Source organism: Solanum verrucosum, unplaced genomic scaffold (assembly GCF_900185275.1).
Source record: "Solanum verrucosum unplaced genomic scaffold, falcon-dt-bn FXZP01000049.1, whole genome shotgun sequence".
In the NCBI taxonomy this organism is placed as follows: Eukaryota; Viridiplantae; Streptophyta; class Magnoliopsida; order Solanales; family Solanaceae; genus Solanum; species Solanum verrucosum.
Genome location: NW_026020221.1, coordinates 4,443,247 through 4,459,716, shown reverse-complemented (window position 1 = coordinate 4,459,716; position 16,470 = coordinate 4,443,247). Strand labels below are relative to the sequence as shown.

Genomic DNA, 16,470 nt, shown 5'->3' with positions numbered 1-16,470 from the left:
ATTTTTACCATATTTACTAATTCTCTATATAGTTTGAAATAATTATATTTTTAAATCATTAATTAATAATTTCATAACAAATTTCAAGTGAGATACGCCTTGATACAAGTTTTATACACCTAGATACATATTTTTTGTTATCAAATACATTGAAATAGGGAAAGAGACGAGCGAGAATAGGATGGAGTCAAGCGACATTCGTCAGATATGTGTGAATCACACGTAATACACATGTATCCGTATGTATGTATCTGGGATACCAGGTACCTAAGTGAGTGGCAAGCGAGATGATAGGGAGGCGAGCGAGATTCGTCTATGTACCCCAGATACATGCAAATCTACTTGAATACAGTATATCTAAAGCAAATTACACCTAATTCTAACTTCATGTATCCCAAAATATATGTATTTGAACGCACCAAACTGAAATGATACATAATATTACAAACTAACATACATCTACTTAATTAACTTTTAAACTAGGGGAATTTCAATGAGTTACCCTTCTTTTTTTCTTGCTTCTTTTTGTAAAACATTGTGACCGCGGCAAAAGGAAAGTGTTGAGTATGAATCCGATCAAACTCAATAGATTTAGTTCAAATTCTATGTTGGTAGTACCACCCCCTAAAAATAGGTTTTGTAATATGTCATCAGAATTTAGTCGAAGCTCCAATCCAAACACCAGACACGGAGTGGGAAAAAAAAAGGCATGAAGCCAAAAATAAAAGTTTATACTAGTAGCTACGCCCCAAGAAATATAGCGGTACCGCTTACTCGCTAGAAGTCGGCATGGCTTACATTTGTAATTACGTAAAACAAAACAAAAATACAAAAATAGAATAGAAAACTCCAAATTATAAATTAACTTTTGATCCAAAAGTTTTTCAACTGCCACTTTCCCACCTATACTTTTAGAAACTTCAATTTTATTACACATACAACAAAATAAAATTTCATCATTAAGTAATAAAATTGATAAATAAATAGGTCCTTACTTCTTTCTTTCTTTCACATTTAGCTTCAAAAATGATACTTGTTTCTTTCTTACTACTGATTTTGCACCTATTGAGTTCAAGTTGTGATGAGTATTTTATAAATGATAAGAATAATGTGACTAAATCAGATGTGGATTTATTAGAATTTCCATTAAATTTAGAGTATATGGAAGCTGAATTTTTCTTGTGGGGTTCTTTGGGGTATGGCTTAGATAAGTTTGCACCTCAACTTACTGATGGTGGACCAAAGCCTATTGGTGTTAGGATTGCTAAACTTAGCCCTCTTATAAGAGATGTCATTGCTCAATTTGGATTTCAAGAAGTTGGACATCTCAGGTGCATTTCCATCTTACTTTTCCTCGTTTTAATATGTTTGTCTGATTTTGACTTGTCACTAAGTTTAAGGAAGTAAAGAAAGAAGACGTTTGAATCTGTTAGTCATAAACTAAAAGATAGGTGAAATGTAACGAAAAACCTTTCATCTTCTGATCTTTAACATGTCATATGGAAACGAACAATTTATGCAGGGCAATCAAGGAAACAGTAACAGGATTTCCAAGGCCACTTCTAAATCTAAGCAGAGAATCATTTGCAACAGTGATGAATGATGCATTTGGACATCCATTACAACCATCTTTTGATCCTTATGCTAATGACATCAACTATCTCCTTGCCTCTTATGTCATCCCATATGTTGGACTTACTGGATATGTTGGAGCCAATCCTAAACTCCAGAGTCCTATTGCCAAAAGAGTAAAAATATTGTTTTGACTAGATTATTTATAATATTTTTTCAAGATGAATGATCTGATTGTGTAAATATTTCGATGACAGCTAGTAGCAGGACTACTAGGAGTAGAATCAGGTCAAGACGCAGTTCTAAGAGCTTTGTTGTACGAGCGAGGGAGAGAGAATGTGGAACCTTATGGGATAACGGTAACAAAGTTCACGAATCGAATATCGGAGCTGAGGAACAAGTTGGGACGCCAAGGAATTAAAGATGAAGGACTTAGAGTGAAACCAAAAATAGGTGCTGAAGGGAGCATAAGGGGCAACATACTTGCAGGTAGTAATGAAGTCAGAAATTTTGTTAAAAATATCAATATAGTTTTATATTAATAAAGAATGTTCAATTGACCATTCATCGACCGTGACTACTTGCAGGGGGCAAGTACTCGCTTTCCTATGACAGAACGCCGGAAGAAATACTCCGGATCGTGTACGGGAGTGGGCAGGAGAGTAAACCGGGTGGATTTTACCCGAATGGAGCAGAGGGTCGGATAGCCAAATCATATCTTTGAGTTGGATGGATGTAGTTAATCAGAAAAATGTAAAAATGTTACTTCCTGCCTATTGAATGTCTAATAATAAAGTGGGTAGAAGTGATGTTGGGTATATTTTTTGTGTTTTGATGTCAATTTATCCCCATTTTTTTTCTTCATAATGAGATTACCCATAAAATATGTCTAACTCATAGAACATCCTCGTCTATCTCATCCTGATAACCATACACCACTCAAAGTATTATGCATCTCCCTTGCACTCCCACATGACACCAGCAACAGCACTGAATGTGTCCAAGGTATAGCTGAAAACGAAAGAGATAACACCTACCCGCCTATAGTATACGTAAGCCTTTACACCGTCATCAAAAGTATTGATATTGAACGTTCCATGACGTTTATGTTATATAATGCATCACCCCTTTAGACACGAACTAAAAATTAAGCAGTGTCATACAAAAAGAGTTGGTGTTTTTGCTTTTCTGAGACAAGATCTTTCGGAAACAACCTCTCTATCTGAGAAGGGGTAGAGGTATGATCTACGTATACTCTCAGATTTCAGCTTCTTTTTGAACTCCAAAATGAAGATTGGTGTGATATATCTAGTTATGCTATTGACCTCAACACAGAAAACAAGCAGAAGCAGCAACAATCTAGTAGAAACTAATGCAATAACACACCAAACTATAACCTCTGCCTAAAAACTCTGCTCCATGACGAACGCAGCGCCAGCGGCGACATCACAACGCTGGCATTGATCGTGGTGTATGCCATCAAAGCAAAGGCGAATCAAGGAGCAGAGATCATTTCGACGCTCCTTAATTCGAATCCTCCTGAAGAATTGGAGAGTTCCATTAAAAAAATGTGCTTTTTCATATAAGGTAATTTTGACAGTAAGTTTGCCTTTAGCTATTGAAGCTTTAACTAAAGGGAACCCAAAATTTGCTGAAGATGGCATGGTTGGATGTTTTGGAGATTCTCAGAATTGTGAGGAAAATTTCAAGAGTAGTATTTCACCTCTTACTTGTTTGAACAATGCAGTACATGAGCTTTCTGGTGTGGGCAGAGCAATTATTAGAAATTTATTATGATGTAATTTTTGTTTTCACTTCTTTGTTTTCTTGTATTTTAGAAGTATTATTTTGCGAATTGAAGGTTTTATCTCTCCATCTCATGAATAAATCAACCGCCGGCCAAATAGCCGGAATTAGAAGGAAGGAATGATTCAATCTTCGATCATTTAATAGCTCATGCCTCCTTTTCTGCCTTTCTATGTGTATTTCATTTTTTTTGTTGTTGGGGATTAGAGTAAGCTAAATTAGGTATTGCAAGGGTCAAATATAATACTTAAATGACTCGTTTGGTTTGGGAACAAGTTATCCCGCAGTTTTATCGATTTTATCCCAACCAAACATGGGACAAACTCATCCTAAAATTAATCCCTTATCCCTTGTACTAAACAAGTTCGAAGCATATAAATTATCCCCAAAAAGTTTCTGCCGGAGATCTCCATTTGACTTTTGATCTAATACTAGCCATTAGGAATGACTCTCATTTTTGCCTTTAACCTCTAATGGAGCTCGCATCCGAGGGTAGTTTTAAACCATAGTCAAAAGTGAGGTAAATGTGAGCCTTCTCCCTCGAAGAATATGGACACATATAGTGCTGGAACTCCGTTAGTGATAAGGGCAAATATGAGATGATTTGTTGACGATAAAGGCGTAAGTAGACCAAAAGTGTAACGTAACAGAGGGGCAAACCTGAGACATCCTTAATACTACAAGGTTAAATTTGTCTGAGATCAACCCTTAGAACCTACCACAGCCTTCTGTACTTGGGGATAATGGACTTTCTCCCTCTACCATTCTTCACTTAAATGCCAAGCTTAGTTCGTATGGTGCAAGGCTTCTCAAACCTCTGACCTAAGTCACAAGTCTCTCAACCGTTGCCGCTTGAACTAAGCCCCGGGGCAGTATTTCTGAAAGACACTAAAATCTTGAATCGTGATAATCTTAAAAGTTATTAACCGTTAACTTTTAGGCTTTGGAGCATGGTAATGCAGCAAGTACAGTATGTCTTCACTTAAAATACCAGGCTAATTCGCAAGGCACAAGGCTCCTCAGTCCCTCTAGGCAATCAATACATAGTTAATGCAAGCAAGCAAGTCAAACAAGGTACGGTTAGTAAACATGTTAAAATGGTTGATCTGAAATTACAGGGTTCTTGTTGTGAGTATATTATGCACAATTTAACTAGTCCAAATATCATAACATTTATCTACTCAGAACACACATGGAAATTAGGCATAGAAAGCTATTTTCCAATTTGAGACTAGCCAGCAATTGGCAATTCCGACTCATCCTTAAGAATGCTATGCCAGTGGTTATTCATCTCAATCAACCAGTATCAATCACTGTACAGGGTATACAAATTAGGCAGTCGTGCCAAGTCACTTACATAGAACTTCTTCAGGCAGGCGCAGCATGTACCATAAACATAGTGGAAATCGTATTCATATTTGCATAGCTCGACCATGTCACTGAATTTCAGCTTGTGATAATTTTCGGACTACTCCATGAGTTAAACCAGAAGCCTGCTCCACTGAACTACAGAATAAGAAGCAAATGAAAACTTAGCCAACTAGAATCATCCATAAGTACAGAATGTAAATTAGCATTTTCAGAGATTATAGAATTTTAGGGTAGTACTTACTCAGAAGAGTCAGACCTTGCGACGATGGCAGCACTGGTGGGTAAATTAGAGTCTTCCTGTACAATAATGAACCTATTCTCCCTTACCCTGCCCAGTTGGACTGAATCATAAAAGTTCATAGTTGAACTTCTATAAGATATCCCTGCATACAATATTGTCAACACCAAATCATCAGAAACTTTGCACCTTGAAACAAAATCTTGGTTCAACAGTATGAAGAAAAAGAGGGAAGGAACGATAAGGAGAAGAAAGAGAACAAAAGGTTGAATCAATTGCAAAAAATGTGGTTTGCAAGCAACACTTAATAGGAACAAGTATCAATATCAAGAGAAAGAAAGAGAACAGAAGGTTGAATCAATGAACATATATTTCATGCTCACTGATATTTTTGCATCTTTCTACTGTCATGAAGATGCTCACATAATAGGAACTGCTGAACTAGTATCTATATCAAGAGAAAGAAATAGAAGTTCCGAAACAAGAACAACGTTGGCATATGATTTTGCTTATGTGGTGGCAAGTTACAAAGCCATTATTAGCGTTATCTACTTAAGTAACACCAATATGTAGTCACTTAAAAGCATGAAACACAAAAGAAAAAACTGACTGCAGGTATGAAATGCAATTAACATGGCTTGACATGCTGAAGAATGAGGGAGTGTGTAAATCAATTACTTTAGCATGTGTTTTAGGAAAGTAAAGTCTGTCTCAACGAATAACGAGGAGGCAATCTTTTGGTGTGAAATTGCATTAAAACTTGTGCATTGATATATTTCCACTCTATAATAGGACATAGGAAACCCAAACTAACAAATCGAGATCTTTACCTTGAAACAATAGCACAAAAAAGAAAAAAATAGTAAAGAGCAAGGCAAGGGAACTGCCATTCAATGCTGCTGAAGGAGGCGCCGCTTTTGCTGCTTTCAGTTTCTTCAAAGCCTTCATTCGCTCAATCCGTGCACGTTTAATCGTTGCGAGTTCCGCAATCTCTTTAATCAATTTCTGGTCAGCAGCATCCAAAGACAATCCTCTGGGAGGTCTAGGCGGTTTGGGAGGCTTCTTAGCACTCGTGGATTTACGTTTTTCTTTGCTTTTTTTCTTCTCTACTAAGCTTGCCTCATCTATACACACTCTAACACTCCCCCGAGTAAGCTCATCCCCATCCTGTGTATGGCTATTCATATTCAATCCATTTTCAGTTTTAGAAAGTTCTTCACCATCTCCGTTACAGACACTAGTGAAAAGTACATTCCCTGCTTTAGCATCCAAAGTAGAATTATTATTTCCGGCTTCTCCACTCGTACTCCTACAACTCTCAAGATCAACCTCAAAATCACTCCCTCTAGATAACATATGATCCATAAAAACTACACTCAACAAATCTCAATCTCGTTACACTTAAACTAAACCAAACTCATAAATCAAGAGATGCAGCCAGCTAATATCCGCTATCTGCTTCAAAATACCATCTGAAGTGGGAAAAAATAACAATTTTTTGCAAACGGTGTTAAATTCCAAAGGTTAGTAACAAATGCAACAAATTTACGATTTGAAAAATATCCTATGAGCTTCTACTGCTGAATTGAGTCAAGTGTATCAATTCTCTAACACTCTTTCTTTTTTGTTGAAGTGTAATCCACTCAGTCTAGGTACTAATCAGGGGCATAGCAAGAAGTCCATGTAGTAGCTTTAGTTTAAACTCTGATTTTTTTTCTCCACTGCAATCTGGACCTAACCTCATGGTTCTCAACCCACCTCATTGACCACTGAGTCACAACCTTGAGTGCTCAAACTCCATATCTATATTAAGAAATTCACTAAAATACGTACAAAAGTTAAGTTCGAAATCCAGTTGCTACTAACACCTGATGTCACTACTCTTTAGAACCCATAAAGTTCAAATCTTGATTCCGACTATGGTACTAGTACTTCAGAATTCAGTATAATTAACAACTATAGATTCACTACTGTAGGTTAAAAAAAAAACAGTACTGAATTGGAAAAGAAACAAGTAAAGATTTAAACTTTAGACACAAATGAATCCTACCATCTCAATAAAGCCAACAAAAGTAGTAGTTCCTTTTGTATTTTTTTAAATTTGGGGGCAGGGAAAATAGGGAAGGAGATTACAAAAACTGGGAATCGAACACTCACCAACAAGCATGAAAGTTCATATAGTCAACAACTAAACTACTAAGATTCCCAACAGAAGTAGCTCAATATAATCAAATCATGATGAAACAGAAAACCCCAACAGCTAAAGAATGAACAAAAACAAACTTATTTATCAAATCAAGGCATTCTAAATCCTCTTCAATTAATGAAAAAAAAAAACAGAAAATTAGTGCTAAAATTCAGATGAAGTGAATTAGAAAAAAAAAGAATTAGGGAAAAAAGAGAGTACCTTGAATAGAGAATGAGAAAAAGAAGACAAGAAGCAGATGGAATAAAGTGAAGGGGGCATGAAAGAACTTTAAAATACTTGGAAGAGTCTTTGTTGAATACTAAAATATATTAGATCTCAAATAGTACAAGTTTCATTAAATGGGTGCCTGAATTTTTAAATCCTTTAATGAATGGTAGCCGACACACGTAGCCTTCAACCTTCATCGCTAATACTAGCACGGGTGTTCACGGTTCGGAAGAAAATATCTATATCTAAAAATCAAATCATAATCGAATCAAATTGATAAATTATATATATATTTTTGTCATTATATATATAATATGTTGTTTGTTATCAATAATTTTAAATATTTTATATATATTTTCATCAATCGCCATCATATTTATTTTAAAAAGAAAAAAGCCTATTAGGAGATATTTATATTGTTGGTTGCATGTATATTGGTGTTTGTGCAGTTCTTGATAGGACTGAAAATCTCACTGTCTCTTTCTTGTCTAGTTCAAACATGATGGATTTTGAAATTTTATTCACGATAAATTTAGTGATAAGTTCTGTAATGCTAGATATTCTAACTATTTTTCTTTATGAATGAACTGTTGTCTTCTTTTTTTCTTTTCAATGAATCATTTATTTTATTTTTGTTAATGATTAATAATCAAATCGTCGATTCAAATGAATGTATATGATATTTGGTTTGGTATGATTTTAATAATTTAAAAATCAATTAAGGCGACCAGTAATCAACTCAAACCGATCCGAAAATGCTCCTAACTATAAATAGTAAATTTGCACAATGACTCACGTAACATTCAAACTCTGAATATGACTCTAAGCTTCAATGTGAGATAGATATAGTTTTGTCCAGCAATACTGCTTTGTCAATTTATTTTTATTTTTAATATAAATATATATATATGTATAGTTCAATTTTAAAAAGAATTGTGTGTATTCTCTTATGATAATTGTGCAGATAAGTTAATTACTTAAAATATGTTATCTTCTTTAATTATATATATAGAAAAAAGGGTTATATTTGTCTCTGTAATCTCAAAAAAAAAAAAGTTATGTTACCACTTGTCATACTTTTTCAACAAAATTTTTTGTCATAAAATTTTAGACACATATTTATCCTTGAATTATTGATCTCTCTATTTCCACCCTTATTATCCTACATGACGACTACGTGTAATTCTTTTTCTCCTAATTTCAAATTCAATCACAATTAAAACTTAATCGATAATTTATCTGATCGAATAAACAAATATTAAACTAATTTTAACAAAATAAGAGTGTCCTCAAATGACAATCTACGTTAATCTCAATAAACCATAAAATTTTAAATATATTTAATAATTTAAATATCTAAATAAAATTTGCTTACGTAACAAAGTATTTACTTTAGCAAATCCAGTCACAAATGCCAACAATGGAAATCACACACAAATACCACTAAATTCCACAAAAGCACCACAAGTAATCCTAATGCTAACTTGACAAAACAAAACACTTCCTCATGCTCTCCACTTCCTTTACGATCCTAAAATAAAGCCATTTCTCATTATTTCATTTACTATTTTTAGTACTACTACACAAAACAAACTTTGAACAAATCATTCAAACAAACTAAATTTATCGTAAAGCTTCATAAATTTCAAATTCTGAATCTAACCTGTTTCGATACGTAGTATTAACAAATATGGCTTTGTGTGTGATGGATACAGCGCGAGCTTTAGCATGTAGAGATGGAACAGCAGCAACAAATCTCAAACTCATTTCTATATTCGTCATTTTCTTCACTAGTGTAATCGGAATAACGTTGCCGGTTTTTTTAGCCCGGTTTTTATTTCACGGCAAAACGGTTCACGATAAAGCGATTTTAATAATCAAATGCTTCGCCGCCGGCGTGATTCTCTCCACCTCGCTTGTTCACGTTCTTCCCGATGCATTCACTGCACTTTCCGATTGTCAAGTTTCTTCCCGTCATCCATGGAAGGATTTTCCGTTTTCCGGTCTGGTAACTTTGATCGGCGTATTAACGGCGTTGTTAGTCGATTTGACGGCGACTTCTCATGTGGAAAGTCATCAGAATCAGGCCGAAGGATATGCGGCAGTTGGGAATAGTGAAGAATTAGGGATTTTGAGTAAGAAAATTGACGTTGAACAGCAACAGAGAGAAGCAGAGGAATTGGTGAAATTGAAGCAGAGATTAGTATCGCAAGTTTTGGAAATTGGGATAATTTTTCATTCTGTTATAATTGGTGTGACTTTAGGGATGTCGCAGAATCAGTGTACGATTAGACCTCTTGTGGCTGCACTATCTTTTCATCAGATTTTTGAAGGGATGGGTCTTGGAGGTTGTATCGCTCAGGTAATTTTAACGTAACTGACAAAGTTATTGTTATGTGATCAGGAGATAATACCTTCGATATAAATAAATGTTCACTTGTAGAAATGCAGGGAAAAACTGCGTACAATAGACATCTCAACTCGTCTCTATTGTACAATAATGATGAATTGAGATGTCTAAATGTGCAGTCTCAAAATTAAAGTATTTACTTATTAGGTTGAGATCAAGTTTGAGTATCTACTTTTTATGTAATTATGTCTAACTTTTTATATAAGTAGGTAATGATTGGCAAGCTAAAGAATTGGTAAGAAAACTTGTTATATATAGCAAATGAAATTATACTAAGAGCTTGATTGAATCAACTAATTAAAAGTAGAAAGTAAGTAACATAAGTGTTGGGGAAAAAAATTATGTGCTAAAGTTGATTTTATTAATACGGAGTTATGTGTTTGAATAGAAGTATTTGAAACTGCTAATAAGGAGTTTGCGTGTTTGGTAAAAATTGGTATAACATGTTGTTATAAAGAATATATAATATAATATGTTACAATGGACAGTTATTACAAAGAAGTCTGACTGTTGTTTTATTACAGGCAGGATTTAGCTTTGGAACAACAGCATATATGAGCTTCATGTTCTCAGTGACAACACCAATGGGTATAGTATTGGGGATGATAGTTTTCTCAATGACAGGATATGATGATACAAGCCCAAATGCATTAATCCTTGAAGGTTTATTGGGATCTTTATCTTCTGGTATACTAATATACATGGCCCTAGTTGATCTTATTGCTCTTGATTTCTTTCACAACAAATTGATGAGTGGCCAATCATCCTTGAAAAAAGTATCTTTTATAGTTCTTGTTCTTGGATCTACATCTATGTCAATCCTTGCTCTTTGGGCTTGAAAAAATATAGTGCATTTTAATAAACTTGTGTATCCTTTGTTACTTGAAACATGTATTCAATGTAATTTCATAAGCTGTGAAGGTTATAGTATACATAGATCTTATCCCTAACATGTAGAGATAGAGAGATTGTTTCCAATAGAATTTCGACTTAAAATATAGCATTTTCAAGTAGTTTGAAAAAGAAAATATAGAAATGAGAGCAATAAAAACAACGGAATAATGTACCATGGGAAAAGTCATGTCATGCGCGCATTAAGTAATAAATTGACACACAGAAAAAAAAAAAAAAAAAGGTTTTGTAGGTAGTCCCCCTATCTCAAAGTTAACTACATGGTTGAAATATGGTGGAATAGGGGTACCATCCACATTTCTAGGTACTTGGGGCTTACCACATAGTTTTAACTAATTAATGTAGACTAAATTCAATAAAAGTGGAAAAGGCGTGTTAATAGTATGTTTGACTAAGCTTTTATAATTATTTAATTATTTTTAAAAAAAAAATCTATCTTTTGTTTTTCGAAAAAGTACTATATACACCAAACAACTTGACATATAGATGATTCATACTAGAAAAGTAAAGTCCTCATAAGCTTTCCACTTGTGGAAACTTACCTTTAAAATTATGTAATTTCTTCACAACTTTTCATCTTTGGCAAGCATATCTTTAATTTGGACAAGGATATATAGGAAAATGGTGATAAAGAATTGTTTATTTTCCAAGAAGATGAATTTTTTTAAGGAAAAAAAGAACTATGGTAAGATATGAATTTCATCTAGTATAGGATGAAGCTAGATAAAAATATGTTATACTTGATAAGGAAACAAATCTATCCATATTGCTCAATATTTACGTCAAAATTGATTTCTTTATTAGCTCACTTTATAGGAAACCCTAACATGCATGTTGGACATTATATAACTTTTTTTTTCTTTTGGTTTCCATTCGTTATATGGTTTCCATTTTGAGACCTGACTAATTAATTCAAAACCTTGATTAAGAATGAAATAATATATATTTACTGGTCTCAACACACTCAAAGTTGTGACAGGAAGAACTACATGTATGCAATTCAAGAGGAGCTCATACACTACATCAAAAATAATCTTTAGCTACAATTAATTAACATCAATAGCTTTATTGACACTAAATATGTATTTTTAGCTGCATTTAGCACTCTTTGTAAATGTTCCTAAAGCCTATAGCGACACTGGATCCAATGACAATTTACTAATCCGGTAAAGGCTTTATCATTGTTTGTTAATGTGTGTATATTGCCGCTAAAGGTAGTTTTTGTTGTAGTGATAAATGAGTAAAATGAGATTAATTTGATGAAAGACAAATTTTACTACAAAGAATTCTACAACATGAAAAAAAAAAATAACACCACTTAATAAAAGAACTTGCTACTATCAACTTACCTAAAAACGTTTCAAATAAATTGAGATCGACTATATAACTCGTACTCACTTTTCCTACCCTTCTATAATATCACTTCTTATACGTGATGACACCATATCTTGAAGAAGTCCATGATCATCTTTAGCCAAAGAGGAATTAGAAGAATTCCAAAACCTTTTTTCTTGTAGTGAATTATTAGTTGAAAATAAGGAAGAGGAATAATCACCATAATGACTTCTTCCTCCACTATCACCACCACCAACGCGGCCACCATAGGTGGTGGTTACTGGCTGAACTCCGACCCATCCACGTGGCGTTAAAGGGCATGGATGTGTGTGTACATCTTCATAAGTTGTAACAACTATTGAAGTATCTTGAATTGATCTTTCTACTCTCTTTTTCACACCACATGATGATGTTGTGCAACGATAGTAGCTCCTGCATCCACAATCGAAAGTGTTTGTAGAATTGTAATTTTAAATCTGTCATGATATTTTTGTGACTATATATAAGATCATGTCATTAACGGTAAAATAAAAAATTCAAATTAAAGAATGTGAAATTTCTCTATAGAGAACGTGTATGTTGTTGGTGTAAGAAATTTTTTATACCATCAGAATATTATTACTTGTTGTAATAGGTAAACATATAGAATGTATACTGACAATGTATATAAATTAAAAAATATTGAAACATTTTGCAATTTGCATATAGATGTATATATTTGGTATATACCTTGGAAAGGGGCTATTTTTTACTGCTTTTTGTCCATATTTCCTCCATCTAAAACCATCATCCAAATGATCAACTTCACTCTTTGTCATGAATGCAAATCTTGGCTCTTTTTTGCCCTTTTGCTTCTTCTTATTAGGTTTTAACCTAAGCCAACAAAAACTCATATCACTTTTTGCAAAAACTTCAAATAAACAAGAAACCATTAATTTCTCGTATGATCACTTTTCTCTCAAGAATTAAAAAAAAGAAAGATAACTTTTTTGAGATAATAAGAGCGGACATTTGAGAAATCACCTAGTCAAAACTATTGAAGATATAATTAAGGAAAAATACACTTTCTTTATATTTTTAAGTATCAATATTGTATCAGAGCAAACATAGATCTTTGTTCAAATCAAACCACACACCTTTCATTAAACATTCTTTTTTATATATTTGACCCCAAAAATAAATCAATATGTGTAAGATCATTTAAACATTACATTAATATTATGATTTAACATGTCTATAAAAACTTATCATATAGGGTTTACTTAAACTAAGTAAAAAAGAAATATTTTGCTTACTGTTTCTTATACTTGTGTTGATGATCTTCTTGATAATCATTAGCAGCTAATTCAGTTGATGATGAAGAAATCGACGATAAATTTGGTGTTACTGGGGCATTATTAATCAAATGATCAGACAATATTGATGATGATTCCGGAACTGATGAACAAGTAATAAAACGTTGTTGTTGATGTTGCTGTTGAGATGGAAACATTAGCAAATCGAAAATAGAACTAGTTGTAGTATTATCATTATTATAACAATCTTGATGTTCATCAACACCAAACATTGTTTCTAATAAAAAACTTAACGAATAATCTTTTTCGATATCAAACATGGTGTTGGAGCTCGAATTTCCATTTCCAATTGAAGTAGTATTTGTTATCTCTGTTTTTACATTATTTTCTTTTTCCATGGAAACAGAGAATGTAGAGGATTTTTGTTAAGTGTGAAGAGGACTCTTTGTGTTTATATATATATTAGTGTAATAAAATAAAAAACAGGGTGGTCCAACGGGAATATTTTTGTTTTAGATTTTTCCACCTAGGAAATCGAGGTGCAGAAGCAATTTGTGTTTGATTAATACTTACGATTCAAACGAATAATAATTAATATTTGATCAAACTTTTTAACGGTACTTAAATATCTTAGTTTCTCAAAAGTAGTTATACATAGATATTTGTATTGTTACTAGTTAAAGATCGTTTCATTAAGGTTAAAATAGATATTTTAAAATTAAATTATTACTAAATATAAAAATATATCTTTTTTTTAGACGGACTATAAAAAATAAATCATATAAATTAAAACAGAAACAAAATTTCAAAAAATTTATTGACTATCTTGATTTATTAAAATAAACACTATTAACCTTTCAAAAATTCTATAAAATGTGTCATTCAAGTGTTGGCAAGCATTTTCTTACGCGTTATTGTTGACCGGCTACCGGAGATATTTAATTGAAATTAAAATTCTTTCTTGGGATACAAGAATGTGTCTCTTTTCTCATATATTTATTTCCTAGTAATACACCTCCGATTTATTTTTATTTGTTTAGTATTAATTTAACAGTATTATTAAAAAAAATAACAAATAAAAATAATAATTTTATTAAATCACAAATTTAAATATAATAAATAATAATTATAGTTAACAACAAAAATAAATTAAGAATAAGGGTGATTTCTAGTATGAAAGAGAATATTTTTCATTAAAAAAATATTAATTTCTTACTTATTTTTTAGTGTTTGATAATTAAGCAAAAAAAACATTATCTCAAAAACATATTTATGAAATCTAACAATGGGAGTCAAAGCGAGTGAAGAGTGGGGCCTCGAAGGTGGCGGGCAGTGGCGGAGCCACATGTAGTTAAGGGTGTCGATCGACACCCCTTCGTCGAAAAATTACGTTGTGTAGCTAGAGTAAAAATATTTTTTATGTATATATATTACATAGTGACACTCCTTAGCTTCTACACGATTTTATTTCTTTATATTTTGACACCCCTTAGACAAAATTCTAGCTCCGCCATTGATGACAGGGTGTATGGTCTAGGAGTAGAGATTATGTACGTTGGGTGAATGAAAATGATACAATAAATATAAAATATTACTTATAAAACTTATTTTCTCCACTTCTATTAAAATTATTTTATTAGAGAAAATATTTTTCAAAAAACTTTTTCGCAAATAAAAGTGGGCGTATGAATCATGATACACGTTATCAATTATATGCAAGCTACAGCTAAGACTTTAACTAGTTTCAACACCATGCAATACATGAACAAGTCGAGTTTCACGTCACTACAACAGCGAAAATAGCTTTTAATAGCAATAGATATACGCAGCAGTCAAAAATGCTAAAAATTTATTGGTATTGATTAATTGTCAGTAGATCTAATATCACTATAAGTTTTAAAAATATTTACAAAATGTATTAGTCGCATCTAATCAATTACCACTAAAAATTATTTTTGATGTAGTATATATATATATGCTCGATTGAATTGATAATCTATATTGTAGCTAGCTCCGCCCTTGTATTCTTAACGTTAAAATAAATGAGTAAAATTAAAATTTTATTTTTAATATAATGAACAAATTTTTACTATAATCGAAAATAAGAGTGTAATTTTTAGAGACAGAGCACATGCTAATCTTAACGCGTTTTCTACTTTGAGCTCTAATCATGTGACAATAATTTATAGTCCAGGTTTTACGTTCATTTAACGCTCTATTATTTTATTCGTTTTCCAACTTTTTCTCTGCTTTTTATCCAATATTTGTATTCTTTTTTCTGATCATGGTCATGGCCCATATATGATACTTCCTCCGTTCTATTTTATGTGATATTTTTCGAATTTTGAGATTCAAACAAATCTATTTTTTATCATAAATTTTTCATAGATCTTTTAAACATTTTGAATTATCAATTATTGTGACTTATAGTACTTTTTACGTAGTTTACAAATATATAAATTTCATTTCAAAAAATTGAAGATTTCATGCGCAAATTCCCGGTCAAACATAAATTGTTTGACTCTCGAAAAATGAAAAGTGTCACATAAATTGGGATAGAGGGAGTATTTCTTTAATCTATTCTATTACTTTCTCCGTTTCAATTTATTTATTTGATTTTGATTTGATATGAAGTTTGAGAAAGTAAAGAAGATTTTTCAATCTTGTGATCTTAAACATGTCGTGTTGAAAGTTGAAACAAAAAAGATCGTCAAAAAAAGGAAGTATTTTTTTTCAAATGTACTTAAAAGGAAAATAAAACAAATAATTTGAAATAAATGAAATAATACTTCTTTCTTGTTTTTTTAATTTTATCAATGTGGCAATGTAACAATGTTCATATTTCTTTGTTATTACTATATAATACTATGGTACTTTAAAATACAAATTAATTAAAGGTTACATTAATTTGCTTCCCTTTAGAGTTTAGACTACTTTTTGTCATACAAAACAGAAAAAAAATATGGTCAAAAAACAGTCATTGGATGTGTCCAAAGCATTCAATTTTTGATGTAAACTAATTTCTGTGTCAATTAAATTTGTCAACACGTAGTTTTGAAATACTACAAAGCCCCCCCCCCCCCCGACCCCACCCCACCCCAAGCACACACAACAC

General features: G+C 32.4%; 6 protein-coding genes and 1 pseudogene across 6 annotated transcripts in view; 3 read left to right on the top strand and 4 right to left on the bottom strand.

The window, feature by feature from the left end:
* LOC125830853 (dihydroxy-acid dehydratase, chloroplastic) overlaps nt 1-16,470 on the bottom strand; it is a 275,530-nt gene that overhangs the window by 39,629 nt on the left and 219,431 nt on the right. The window lies entirely within an intron of this gene.
* LOC125830891 (stress-response A/B barrel domain-containing protein HS1) overlaps nt 1-16,470 on the bottom strand; it is a 241,399-nt gene that overhangs the window by 37,368 nt on the left and 187,561 nt on the right. The gene's annotated exons all lie outside the window — the stretch shown is intronic.
* On the top strand, nt 1,027-2,421 carry LOC125830895 (desiccation-related protein PCC13-62). Its single transcript, XM_049510074.1, has 4 exons — nt 1,027-1,331; nt 1,523-1,748; nt 1,830-2,061; nt 2,160-2,421. The coding sequence occupies exons 1-4, from the start codon at nt 1,027-1,029 to the stop codon at nt 2,294-2,296; spliced, it is 900 nt and encodes a 299-aa protein (XP_049366031.1). The 3' UTR covers nt 2,297-2,421.
* LOC125830885 (cell wall / vacuolar inhibitor of fructosidase 1-like) lies at nt 2,860-3,369 on the top strand (annotated as a pseudogene).
* LOC125830878 (uncharacterized) lies at nt 4,441-7,475 on the bottom strand. Its single transcript, XM_049510060.1, has 4 exons — nt 7,395-7,475; nt 5,818-6,459; nt 4,991-5,132; nt 4,441-4,884 (listed from the first exon to the last, which is right to left on the bottom strand). The coding sequence occupies exons 2-4, from the start codon at nt 6,350-6,352 to the stop codon at nt 4,815-4,817; spliced, it is 747 nt and encodes a 248-aa protein (XP_049366017.1). The 5' UTR covers nt 6,353-6,459; nt 7,395-7,475; the 3' UTR covers nt 4,441-4,814.
* LOC125830872 (zinc transporter 6, chloroplastic) lies at nt 8,824-10,697 on the top strand. The gene is made up of 2 exons (XM_049510053.1): nt 8,824-9,765; nt 10,338-10,697. Exons 1-2 carry the CDS (start codon nt 9,094-9,096, stop codon nt 10,650-10,652), a joined length of 987 nt encoding a protein of 328 aa, XP_049366010.1. The 5' UTR covers nt 8,824-9,093; the 3' UTR covers nt 10,653-10,697.
* Nucleotides 11,972-13,760, bottom strand: LOC125830875 (probable WRKY transcription factor 48). Its single transcript, XM_049510057.1, has 3 exons — nt 13,356-13,760; nt 12,790-12,933; nt 11,972-12,492 (listed from the first exon to the last, which is right to left on the bottom strand). The coding sequence occupies exons 1-3, from the start codon at nt 13,751-13,753 to the stop codon at nt 12,129-12,131; spliced, it is 906 nt and encodes a 301-aa protein (XP_049366014.1). The 5' UTR covers nt 13,754-13,760; the 3' UTR covers nt 11,972-12,128.

Excerpts from the sequence above, each read along its gene's own strand:
- LOC125830875 (XM_049510057.1), bottom strand. The coding sequence starts at position 13,753 with ATGGAAAAAGAAAATAATGTAAAAACAGAGATAACAAATACTACTTCA. Across the intron at positions 12,934-13,355 it reads CAACACAAGTATAAGAAACA|GTTAAAACCTAATAAGAAGA; the intron begins GTAAGCAAAATA and ends TTGTTGGCTTAG. Across the intron at positions 12,493-12,789 it reads AAAAATAGCCCCTTTCCAAG|GAGCTACTATCGTTGCACAA; the intron begins GTATATACCAAA and ends TTGTGGATGCAG.
- LOC125830872 (XM_049510053.1), top strand. The coding sequence starts at position 9,094 with ATGGCTTTGTGTGTGATGGATACAGCGCGAGCTTTAGCATGTAGAGAT. Across the intron at positions 9,766-10,337 it reads TTGGAGGTTGTATCGCTCAG|GCAGGATTTAGCTTTGGAAC; the intron begins GTAATTTTAACG and ends GTTTTATTACAG.
- LOC125830878 (XM_049510060.1), bottom strand. The coding sequence starts at position 6,352 with ATGGATCATATGTTATCTAGAGGGAGTGATTTTGAGGTTGATCTTGAG. Across the intron at positions 5,133-5,817 it reads TTTTGTGCTATTGTTTCAAG|GGATATCTTATAGAAGTTCA; the intron begins GTAAAGATCTCG and ends TATTGTATGCAG. Across the intron at positions 4,885-4,990 it reads GCAAGGTCTGACTCTTCTGA|TTCAGTGGAGCAGGCTTCTG; the intron begins GTAAGTACTACC and ends CTTATTCTGTAG.
- LOC125830895 (XM_049510074.1), top strand. The coding sequence starts at position 1,027 with ATGATACTTGTTTCTTTCTTACTACTGATTTTGCACCTATTGAGTTCA. Across the intron at positions 1,749-1,829 it reads AGAGTCCTATTGCCAAAAGA|CTAGTAGCAGGACTACTAGG; the intron begins GTAAAAATATTG and ends TTTCGATGACAG. Across the intron at positions 2,062-2,159 it reads AAGGGGCAACATACTTGCAG|GGGGCAAGTACTCGCTTTCC; the intron begins GTAGTAATGAAG and ends GACTACTTGCAG.